Source organism: Heloderma suspectum, chromosome 5 (assembly GCF_057233095.1).
Source record: "Heloderma suspectum isolate Gila_16-S chromosome 5, 16-S_ref, whole genome shotgun sequence".
Taxonomy (NCBI): domain Eukaryota; kingdom Metazoa; phylum Chordata; class Lepidosauria; order Squamata; family Helodermatidae; genus Heloderma; species Heloderma suspectum.
In genome coordinates, this window is record NC_139462.1 from 98,722,856 (window position 1) to 98,734,933 (window position 12,078).

At 49.6% G+C, this 12,078-nt stretch overlaps 1 protein-coding gene across 1 annotated transcript in view; it reads right to left on the bottom strand.

Moving 5' to 3' along the window:
- Positions 1-9,325, bottom strand: part of GABRB1 (gamma-aminobutyric acid type A receptor subunit beta1) — a 188,305-nt gene extending 178,980 nt beyond the window's left edge. The window contains exons 1-3 of the mRNA XM_084856854.1: positions 8,863-9,325; positions 8,573-8,664; positions 8,027-8,094 (exon numbers count right to left, since the gene is read on the bottom strand). Coding sequence (XP_084712980.1) covers positions 8,027-8,094; positions 8,573-8,664; positions 8,863-8,942 — 240 coding nt within the window. The 5' untranslated portion in view covers positions 8,943-9,325. The remainder of the gene's footprint in view (positions 1-8,026; positions 8,095-8,572; positions 8,665-8,862) is intronic.
- Positions 9,326-12,078: the final 2,753 nt, after the last annotated feature.

The window sequence follows — 12,078 nt, forward strand, 5'->3', positions numbered from 1 at the left end:
TGGAAAAGTGCATTTCTTAACAGTTTTTTAAAAAAAATTATAACTTCAAACACGATCTCAAAGTACTCCACCTGGTTTAAATGAAGACCTCTATTAAGAAGAAAGACCTCCATTTTTTTAGAATAAAGACGTCCATTTTTTACTACAACAACCTCCATTTTTTACAACAAAGACCTCCATTTAGAACAGGAGTGCAGAACCTCAGGCTTGGGGGCCAAATTCAGCCCTCCTAGGGTCCCAATCTGGCCCTCCGGGGTTCCTTAGAGGGCGACACCCCTTTCACTTGGACCTGGCCCCTTTGCTCAAGTTACCCATTGTTTGGTAGCTTCCTAACTTTTGTACAGGTTTTCCCCCATTCTAAAAGGCTGAAATGCCTCTCCTAAGGCTGAGTTCCTGGCAGGAAGAGTTTTGAGCTACAATTTGCTGGCATTTTGGCTGGGCCCATTTTGCCTTCAGGCCTGCCCACTACTGGCATGCGGTCCCCAAGAGCTTCTCCAAAATGGAATCCAGCCCTCTGACTGAAAGAGGTCCAACACCCATGTTTTAGAGCAATAGAGATCCTTGGCTTTGAACATGGATCCCTTGGACGCTCCTCCTTTATCTGAGGAGCACCCTCAGTCTCTTGGTGAGATTTGCTTGCCCTCCTTCTCTGCGTATCAGGGAGGAAGACGCATTTCAGGACCATAGCCAGACATTCTGGGGGAGTGTTAGTGGAGGCTGAGAACACACTGGGAACATGAATATATCAGAAACTGAGGTGAAAGAGCAAAACCTATAATAGCCCAATATCTTTAAACTGATGTTGCTCAACTTAATTAATCGCTTAAACAGTAAAATAAAAATCAAACGTAATTGTAATATTATTTTTTAAATGCCAAGTACCCAATGTGTTCTCAAGGTAGGAAGCTCAATGTCTACCCCAGCAGCCTGAAAAATAAAGTCAACTATGGCCATCTAGAGCCACAGAAGAGCAAAGAGAGAGACACTACCAGCCTCCCCTTAAACACAGCACTATTCAACTTTTACAGAGTGTGTGAATTAACTGGCTCCCAAGCAACTGAGTTCTAAAGTATTTGTTCCTCTTCCAGTTGAATAGGCCGGCCATCCAAGAACTAGATCGCAATTTCTAGACATGGGAGGAGCTTGATTTTATCGTGTGGGGTATGGAGCAGTGGAGGCTGGTGGCTCTGGTTTCGGTGGGACTGGTAAATCCATTCTGGGTTTCAGTCAGAACCATCCAGAACTCTAAAGGAGCTATCTAAGGTGCTGAACTCTATCCCCAGCTCCTTTAGAGTTCTAGCTGGTTCTGACTGAAACCCAGAATGGATTTGCAGCCCCACTTAAATCGGAGGTACCAGCCTCCACTGGTATGGAGCACATCTGCTAGACAATAAGGATAGAAAGAGGATCCAGTGCTCTGGGTTGCATTACAGTGGTGTGTTGATCAATCAGTTCCATCTGCTCAGGGTGGGAGATTTCTTATTTTGATGGATACCAGACATTGCCTCAGTTTGCATAAAGCATTACTCATATGGCAAGTCTTCTGTGATTTAACTTATATAATTAATATAGAAAATAAGCCTTTTGGCTTTACACTTGATAGCAACTGTGAAGAATTAATCTACAGCCTGAACTCTGCTATCTGGTTACCAGGGGTATTGGGATAGCTAATCATGACAGGTTCTCATCATGATAGTCCCCACATCGTCACATCCCCCAAGAGAGCCCCCCCCCCCAATGCAGGCAGCTGTATTGATCCAGATCAAGAAGCCACTTTGAGCCGTTTTCATTGCCACCAGGAGTAGGTCTTTTGTACACTCAAATGGATCTTGAATGCCCATTCTAGACCATCCCACTCCAAACAGGGATCTTTACAACAGGGATTGCTCACAACAATATATTGTTGCTGGGGAAATTCATCCCCCACAACCCCATCTACTGTGAGGACTGCCGCTAAGCTCAGGGGGAACAGAGGATTCTGAGGGGCTGGCAGATGATGTCACCTGCTAATCAAAAAGTCCCGATGCTTTGGGCCTCTGGGTCCTGGCTCCTATGGACTCAAAGCACCTTGGATAGCTCCTTTAGAGTTCTGACTGGTTCTGATTGAAACCCACAGTGGATTCACTGCTCCACTGACATTGGAGCCACCAGTCTGGCGGTTACAATAATACTACTGGCTACAAGCTGGAAACGTCTGCTAAACAGCTCATAAATGTGGCTAAAAATGACAAACGTAAATATAGCAGAGCATAGAGTTCCCTGCACAGCTCTAGTCCAATCTAGAAGTTCCTTGTCCATGGGCTTCAGCATTCATTTGGACAGAAGAGCAGCTCCGGCAAGCCAAAGGGATGCATGCATGTAGCTGCCCCTACGGGGATCCTTTTTACATACCAGACTGTACATGAGGCTATCAATTTATGCAATGATCTACAGTCATGTGGGGCTGGACCATAGGGCAAAGGACTGGAGGCCCCAAACAACACCCTGACATGAGCAGCAGTGGTGGCTTGCTTATTTATTTATTTATTTATAATATTTCTTGGCTGCCTTTCAGGGCAAAAGCCCTCTCAAGGCGTCTTACAGCAATGAAATGCACAAAAACAGTTAAAATATTAAAAGTGATAAAAATATACAAACAATACAAACAACAATAAAAGACAACAGCAATGTTAACAGCAGCGACAGCAACAATAACAGTCATATTAAGAGAAGGCCAAGGTAAAATAATATGTTTTCAAGGCCTTCTTAAAAGCCTGCAATGACGGAGCATGGCGGACCTCCGATGGCAGCTTGTTCCAAAGGGGGGGGGCACTGCAGAGAAGACCCTCTCACGTGTAATCACCCACCTGACTGCTCTCATGGGTAGGCAGATGAGAAGGGCCTCTCTTTCAGATCTTAAAGTGTGGGCAGGCTGATATGGGTGTAGGCAGTCCTTCAAGTAACTTGGTCCCAAACCGTTTAAGGCTTTAAAGGTCAAAACTAGCACTTTGAATTGGGCTCAGAAACGCACCGGTAACCAGTGCAGCTGGCACAGCATAGGCGTTATGTGATCGAATCGCCTTGCCCCCACCAATACTCGGGCGGCTGCATTCTGTACAAGCTGGAGTTTCTGAACTGTCTTCAAAGGTAGCCCCACATATAGTGCATTACAGTAGTCCAGGCTTGACATGACTAGTGTGTGGATAACTGAGGCAAGGACTGTCCTCTCCAGATAGGTCCGCAGTTGATGTACCAGCCTAAGCTGGTAAAAAGCACTCCTGGACACCACAGCCACCTGGGCTTCCCAGGGGAGTGCAACTAGGGATGGCGGAGAATTTCTCCCCGAAACTTCGGGGGGCCGAGCGCCAACGTGTTCAGCCCCCCGAACAAGTTTCGGGGAGAAATTCTCCGCACCCCCCCCCGGGACGGGACTTACCTTTGCTGAATGTCCCTCCCGGCGGCGGGTCTGGCCGGCGGTTCGGCGGGTGTTCGTCTGGGGCGGGAGCAGCAGCTGGTCTTTCGACCGGCTGCCGCCCCCGCCATTCCAATAAAAGAAAAAAAACCCACACCCCCATGATAGGCTACGTGACGATTAACGTAGCCTATCACGGCTAGATCTGTAAAGTCAGCCGTGATAGGCTACGTTAATCGTCACGTAGCCTATCACGGGTGACTTAAAAAAAAAAAGCGCGTACAGATAATGGTGGCCCCCATAGGGAGCCGCCATTCCCATTCCTTATTTGGTCGCTGTAGTCTACGTAAAGATTTACGTAGACTACGGCAAAATAAGGGCAACGCTATTTGCGTTGCCCTTATTTTTGCTGTAGTCTATGTAAATCTTTACGTAGACTACAGAGACCAAATAAGGAACGCGAATGGCGGCTCCCTATGGGGGCCACATTATCTGTACACGCTTTTTTTTTTTAAGTCACCCGTGATAGGCTACGTGACGATTAACGTAGCCTATCACGGCTGACTTTGCAGATCTAGCCGTGATAGGCTACGTTAATCGTCACGTAGCCTATCACGGGGGCGTTTTTTTTAAAAAAAACAAACTTTGGAGTTCGCGGCCGGGCGAGGCGCCTCCTCCCCGGCCTGAATTTCGGCCACACGAGGCGGGAAGCCTCCCCCCCTCGGCCTGAACTTCGCGGGGGGAGCAGCGAAGCGCCTCCCCCCCACTGCGAACAAGCTTCGAGGACAGGTAAGTGACTTTCGTCCACCCCTAAGTGCAACCCCATCTAAGACCAATTGTAAACCTCCATCTGAAGTAGTTGGTTTCCCAACTCATGGTACCTCTGTCTTGTCTGGATTAAGTTTCAGCTTGTTCACCCTCATCCATCCCCAAACAGCCTCCAGACACTGGTTCAAGAGGTCCACAGCATCCCTGGGATGTGCAGATGGAAATGAGAGGTAGAGCTGAGTATCATCCACGTATTGATGACATTTAGGCCCAGACCTCTGATGACTTCCCCCAGCAGTTTCATGTAGATGTTAAAAGGCATGGGGGACAAGATAGAACCTTGCGGCACCCCACAGGCTAATGGCCATGGGGTTGAACCGAAGTTCCCCAGCACCTCCTTCTGAGACCGCTCCTCCAGAAAGGACTGGAACCACTTTAAAACTGTCCCTCCCAAGCCCAATCCAGATAAACAATTCTCCCCCTGGCACCATGCTACCAAAGGAAAGCTGGGCTGCAGCCTTGACTGGTTGGCTGCCACCATTGTGGCGCTTTCCTCTGGCAGTGCGGTGGCAGCAGCAGGAGAAGGAGGAGCCAGAGTTGCTGTCAGAATCACCACTGTTACCAGGTAAAATAAAAATAAAGCATGGCAATGTGGAAAACCAGGAGGGTCATGGGGTGGGGTGGGGTGGAAAGCACCTTACCCAGGGCCCCCTAAAACCTGAAATCTGTACAAAATGTCATTGGTCCCATGGCAATACTCCCATGACCCTCTGTGCCTCTGCAGATATCTTCCAGTTCTCTCATATATCTAACGTTAAAGACCGGTATAGTGTACCCAGTAGAAAAGGTAGGTGTATCCATAGTAATAGAAGGATGCTTTGCGACGGTATGTCCACAAGGCCCAGGAAAGCACTCTGCCTGGGGGGCGTAGGGATGAGTGACCTGATATTTTGCCCCACTTGCGACACATTGCACCCAGATGTGGAGGAAGCAATATTCTTTGCCTTCCTGCCAGTAAACCCAATTGGCCAGCTTGGGCATCCCGATTGTTATAAGCCATTTAGACCAATTTTACTGGCCTAGAGAGAACAGTCTCTTGAGATACTACAAACCACATGTATGTCACCTCAGCAAGGCTTGGAGCCATGGAAAGGCTTGACATAGGGCAAACATGCTATGAATCCTACTGCCCTCCAGATCCAGGCAAAACATGGCTGGGATAAAGAACACACATGGATCCCACACAGCTCTTCAGAATAGCCATAAGGACATTTTGGAGCCCCTCAACTCTCAGTTAGATTAATAGCTATTCCCAATGTCTGGAAATTCATAGGCTCCTCTTGGAGCAATGTCTTCAACTTTGCTAGGGGCAGTATTAAATGCACACTCAGGCAAGAAGGTTGATACAAGTTGTGTCAGGCTAAATGAACCATTATTTACAGCTTTTTGTCAGAAGGAACAGATTGCCCTGTTTGGAGATCCCAACCTTTGTCAACTAATTGTAATTTTCCTCTCTAGAATAGTTGAGATTTCAAGCATGATTCTTTGGTTACCATAATCCCATCTACAAAGGAAAATGTTCCAGTTGTAGACAGTTTTCTCCTAATTATTTCTTTGTGTGGATCACTGCACTGAATGTAGTAAAACATGCAAATTTTACTTGGGTTCAGGTACCCAGAACTAGACTGAAGAATATGCTTACTGCTAAGTAACTCTTTGTGGCTTTTTTTGTGATTTAGGTAGTTTGTGCTATAAATAATTTCAAGTGCTCATGCAGAGAATACCACAGATAAATTATATGTATGGAGAGAGAAAGAAAGAAAGAAAGAAAGAAAGAAAGAAAGAAAGAAAGAGGCAGCTCTATACTATGGGAATCATTTTTTGACAAGATAACATCTGGAAGAGATTTCCTTTCCAAGCACCCCTTTTCTTCACATTCTTCTGCTGTTTAGAATTTGGAATAGCCAGAATGAATGTCAGATGTGGAGCCTGATGAATTTTATCATTAGCATTTATTTATTTGATTTATATCCTGCCCTTCCTCCCAAGGAGGCCATGTTGGCTAACAACCCATATAAAGCAGTACAACATATAAGCACCATTAAAATCATAACTCTAAAATTACAAACATAATACAATACAATAAAACCATCACTAAAACAGATAAAACACTTGCCTATACCCCCAAAGTCAAGAAGAGTGGAGATAGTGTGTATGGAAGAGAATGTGTATAACTATATAGCTGGATGTGCCCAATCTCGTCTGATCTCGGAAGCTAAGCAGGGTCAGTCCTGGTTAGTACTTGGATGGGAGACTGCCTGGGAATCAGGCTGCCTGCATTGAGCAGGGGGTTGGACTTGATGGCCTTGTAGGCCCCTTCCAACCCTATGATTCTATGAGTATCTATGAGTATCTGTACTCACATTCACTAAAAATCAACTTGGATGGAAATCAATACCGTCAGAAATAGTAGTACAAATTGGCCATCAAGACTTCTACATGAATTACTATTTACTCAATGAAGGAAACTGAAACATACAGAGGGAGAGATGCAAGCAAAGACAACACCAGATGCCTACTTGGATTCCAGCTGGACTTCTCTCTGCCATCAAAGGGCCATTTAACATCACCTACTACCATATGCTAGCTCCTGCTTGAGCCTAGCTATATGGTTTTGTTTCATTGCTTGTATGTTTATAAATGCTGTGAGTTGCTTTGAAGAGTGTAATTGAAAAGTGGGCTAAACATCTACTAAGCTTGAGTAATTAAAGAAATAAATATAACATGCCCCTCATTTTCCAGTAGCAAGCAAGAAACCCCAGTGGGTCTGCTCTGTTAAGCTAGTAGTTAGCAAATTCATGATCTGGCTTGTGTCTTGCATCAGGTCTTCCAGACCTTCCTCCTTAATTCTTGTCATCCTTTTTTATTACTCAGCAGGAGTTCCTCAGGTCAGTACTGATATTCAACAATCATCACTCAGCAATTACAGTTCATCTTCACAAGAGACAGCCAGAACCTTAGGGGGCTATCAGCAGGCTTTGATATCCCAGGCAGCAATGCAGCTGTCAGACCTGCCTAGTGGCAACATCATTTATATGATAGCACGGTCACTGCCATTTAGCCGATCACAGAATAAATAGCAGGGGTTTGTTTTAGTGCAACCTTAAGCTGGAATAAATAAATATGAATTCTTAGTAGAAACATCTTGCCCTGTCTATTGTGCTCCATCGCATGGATTCCAAGAGTTAGATTGCTGCAATGTGAGCTGCGCCAGCAAGAATACAGAAAACTCCAAGTTGCATACCAGTCCAGATGAGATCCATAGTCTCCCACCAGCCCTGCTTTTTTCCTCAGCATTTGATCCCCAAGTAGCCCCCATCCTTCATAACCACTCAGCCTTGCTCTATCTCTCCCCCCCCGTTTTTCTTTCTTTCTCCAATATGCTCTCGCAATTTGATGCCCTGTTATAGCACATGCCTAACCAGACGCCACAGAGAGAGAAGTACAGAAACGCGAGAAAAGCCTAGAAATAGGTCGCTGTCCGCGGTGCTGAAACTCCTTGGTAAGCCGTGGCGGTCGGCAGATGGCGCCGTTCCACATTTGGAAGTCGGGGGGAAAAAAACCACTCGTGTGTGTGTGTGTGTGTGTGTGTGTGAAGCGGGCAAGGTGACAAACTCTCCCCGAACGGATTTCTCCAACATACCGAAGAATTACAGGACGCGACGGCGTTAAACTCGACAAATCTCCGTTCTCTCGCGAACGCTGTTCTGCTATAGGAAATGCAGCTCACTTCCTTGCCTCCCCTCCCCCTCCCGTCCTGGTCTGCACCCCAGGACTTTCTACACATTATTCCAAGGGAGCACTCACCATGTTGACTTCTGAGACCATATCTATACTGGCGATCTCTATTCTCATCCCAACATCAACGGGAGAGCCTGGAAACCGGAAAAAAAGGGGTTTGTTTGTTTTTAAATGGTCAGCAGGGGCATGAGTCAGAAGACCACACTCCTGCGGCTCACAATATTGCATTAGCAGCGTGAATGTGCGCGCACGCGTGGAATACACGCGCACATGCTTAAATGGAGGTGCACTCTTTTACCTGTGTGAAGAACAGTTCCATGAAATCCGAAAGCTATTCGATATAGGGAAAGCTCTTAACAGAACCAACTGAGACCCAATATGTTTGGAGTTACTATAGATGTGCATTCTTGTGTGTGCGTGTGTGTCAAAGGGATGTGTCAGGGTGTGTGTCAGAAGGAGACATATACATAATCCCATAGTACGATATACCCAGGAGATGGGGGGTGGAGGGGAGCAAGTTGTAGGCTAATTCGCATTCCAGCTGACCTTTGCCTCCAGGAAACCGCAAGGCAGCCTCCTTTTCCCGTTGTAAACAAATCCGAGGAGACTTACCCCCGAAATCCGGCCTCAGGCGAATGTCGTATCCTTTGAGCAATCTGTCCACGGTCTCTTTCACGTAGGACATGTTGCTGGGCTCATTCACGCTGAGGTGGAACAAGGCAGATGGGAGAGGATTTAGGACGAGCGCACGCACGCACACGCACACACACACACGCGCGCGCACGAGACCGCCCCCCCCCCCAGCCTCCCAGGAGAGAAGCGAATCCTTTGAGTTGGACTCCCGAGGGATGGGATCTAACCGCGCGCGCACACGTCCGCCCGCGTCCAAGCTCCATCCTCACCTCTTGGCATAGCAGACCATGGCGATCATCGCGGGGAAGAACGCGATCCCCGCGCACTCCCGGAGCTGAACTGCCCGCATTCCTTCCCCCGGGTGGAGAGTTGCTGCCTCTCCCCCCCGCCGTCCCCCTTTCCGCTCCCCGCCCCCTCCCGTGAAGATTCAAGGAATGCAACTTTCGATCCAGGCGAGGGCTCTGATGCCGACGAGAGCGCGACGCATGCGCGGGCGCCGGCCCAATCTCCGAAGGCACCTTTAAGCCCCGCAGCAATGTCAGGTCAAGCGAGCCGCGGCGAGGCGGCGGGACCTTGAAAGTCCCCGATCTCGCGGCGCGGGGTTCGGGCTGCGGCCTCGGGAGGCGGCCCTCCTCCTCCGCCTCCTCCGCCTCCGCCTCCTCCAGCCTGGGCCCGGGCGGACTGGCAACGCAGCCCGCGTCGCGCATCGCTGCTGGAGGCTGCCGCTCGCCCAGGAGCAACGTGGGGCAAGGGCGGATTTCAGGCGTCCAATGGCAGCCGCCGCCCGCCCCGGCCGGGACCCGCCACCGCCTCCCCGCTCACCCCGTGCCGGCCCGGCGCTTGGAGACCGGAGCGGTGGAGGCTGGTGGCTCTGGGGTCCGCGGGGCCGCGAATCCGCTCCGAGTTTCAGCCAGAACCTGCCCGAACTCTAAAGGAGCTGTCCAGGGTGCTGGACCCAACCCCCAAATAGGCTCAGCACCTTGGGCAGCTCCTTTAGCGTTCTGGCTGGTTCTGGCTGAAACCCAAAGCGGGTTCACTCCCCCCCCCCGACCACCAGCCTCCCCTGGGCCTGGACCAGAGCCAGGCTCTCCTCGTCGCCCCCCTCCCCTGCCGCTCCCCTTCAGGGGAGGCCGAGCCGGCTGGCGCCTTGAGCCGGTGTCGTCCGCTGTGACCACGGTGGCGAGGAGAGGCGACGGAGCGCTTCCGCGCACCACCTTTGGAGCTTTCGCCGCTTTTGTGTGGAAGGAGAAGCGGCCGACGGGGCGGAGGGGCAACCCAGAGCCCTCTCTTCTCTCTTCGACGAACTTAAAAAAAAAAAAAGCGCGTACGCAAATGGCGGCCCCCATAGGGAGCCGCCATTCGCGTTCCTTATTTGGTTGCTGTAGTCTACGTAAAGATTTACGTAGACTACGGCGAAAATAAGGGCAACGCAAATAGCGTTGCCCTTATTTTCACCGTAGTCTACGTAATCTTTACATAGACTACAGCAACCAAATAAGGAACGTGAATGGCGGCTCCCTATGGGGGCCGCCATTAGCCGTACGCGCTTTTTTTTTTAAAGTCACCCGTGATAGGCTACGTGATGATTTACATAGCCTATCACGGCTGACTTTGCAAATCTAGCCGTGAAAGGCTACATTAATCGTCACGTAGCCTATCACGGGGGCGTTTTTTTTTTTTTAGTTTTATTGGAATGGTAGGGGCAGCAGCCGGTCGAAAGATCGGCTGCCGCCCCTGCCCCTGACGAAGACCCGACGAACTGCCGCCGGGACCCACTGCCAGGAGGGACATTCGGGAAAGGTAAGTCCCGTCCTGGGGGGGGTGCGGGGGGTGCGGGGGTGCGGAGAATTTCTCCCCAAAACTTGTTCGGGGGGCCGAACACGTTGGTGCTCGGCCCCCCGAAGTTTCGGGGAGAAATTCTCTGCCAACCCTACTGCTGATCAAAGCAGCAGGATGAATTCTGAAGTGTAGAGGGCTATATTTTTTGCTCAGATTCAGCCGAATGCTGCCAAACTGATAGGACGCCGCTTCATATTGCAGATGGATAATGACCCAAAACTTCCAGGAAAAGCTACCCAAGAGTTTCCGAAGGCAAAGAAGTGGGCTGTTCTTCAATGGCCAAGTCAGTCACCTGATCTCAACCCAGTAGAGCATGCTTTTCACTTACTGAAGACAAGACTGAAGGCAGAAAGACCAAAAAACAAGCAGCAGCTGAAGGCAGCTGCAGTAAATGCCTGGCAAAGCATCTCGAGGGAGGAAATGCAGCATTTGGTCATGTCCATGGGTTCCAGACTTCAGGCAGTCATTGACTGCAAAGGGTTTTCATCCAGGTATTAAAGGCAATCCTTAAGTTTGAAATGATCTTGGTTTGTTCCATTACTTATGAGCCACCAACGATGGGTGTGTGTGTATGCCACTGGCTGTCCTTCCTGAATGGTTAGTGCCCCACTTTTGTCAAACCCCTTGAATTACAGCTGAAAGTCCTGACTTCGCTCCATCTGGGTGTGTTTCCTTTCAACTTCAATGTGGTGGTATATGGAGGCCAACTGCCAAAACAGTTATCCTTGTTCTAATATTTCTGGCCCTGTCTGTATATGTTAGAACAACAGCAATAGCAAACTGTTTGCCAACCCTGGTTTTAAAAAGAAATATGCATGTGCACTTTTGCATTTTAAACTCACTTTAATCATAGCACCGTCATGACTGCAGGAATACAACAGTTTGCCTCTCTCACCCTCATCACCTGCCACTCTTTGTGTGGCCATCCCCCCCCCCCCCCGCTGCAGGGCTCTGGACTTTGGCCCCAAGGTCCAGCTGGAGCAGGCACCCACGGCTCCCTCCCCTCCACACCACCCAGTGAGAGAGTCGGCAGAGGGCAAGTGAGCAAGACGCTTGCTCTTTTTGCTCCCTCCCTCTGGATGCCCCTGCAAAGCCTTCTCCTTCCTGCACCATTGCTCAAGGGGACAGGAGGTGCAAGAGGGGCAGCCGCGGAGCAGCGGGAGAGGGCAGGGGAGCATCTGAGACAGCGGCAACTGTCACCTGCCCAATTCCGGCTGCTGAGAGAGAGAAAGAAAGGGTGAGCAGTCATGTGGGGCAGGGGCTGTTTCTGCAAGGATCTGCTGCCACTGCCCCCCCTCCCCATTCACCCTCTCTCTCTTGGTAGCACAGAAGGAGGATCTGGTTCATTGGAGAGAAACCATGTCACTGTACCACCCAGGGGAGGATCCAGACAAGCAGTTTAGAAGATGAGGTGGCTACTTCTTCCATGTCCAACTCCAACCCTGTATGTGGCACCACCCAGAGAGAGAGAGAGAGAGAGAGAGAGAAAGGTGAGCAAAAGGGAGCAGCACCTTGATCCTTGCAGGAATAGCCACTGCTGCCACACAATTGCTCCACTTCCCTTCTCTCAGCAGGAAGGATTGGGCAAGTGACGGTTGCTGCTCCCTCCAGCTGCCAACCTATACTTGACTGGGCAAGTGACGGTT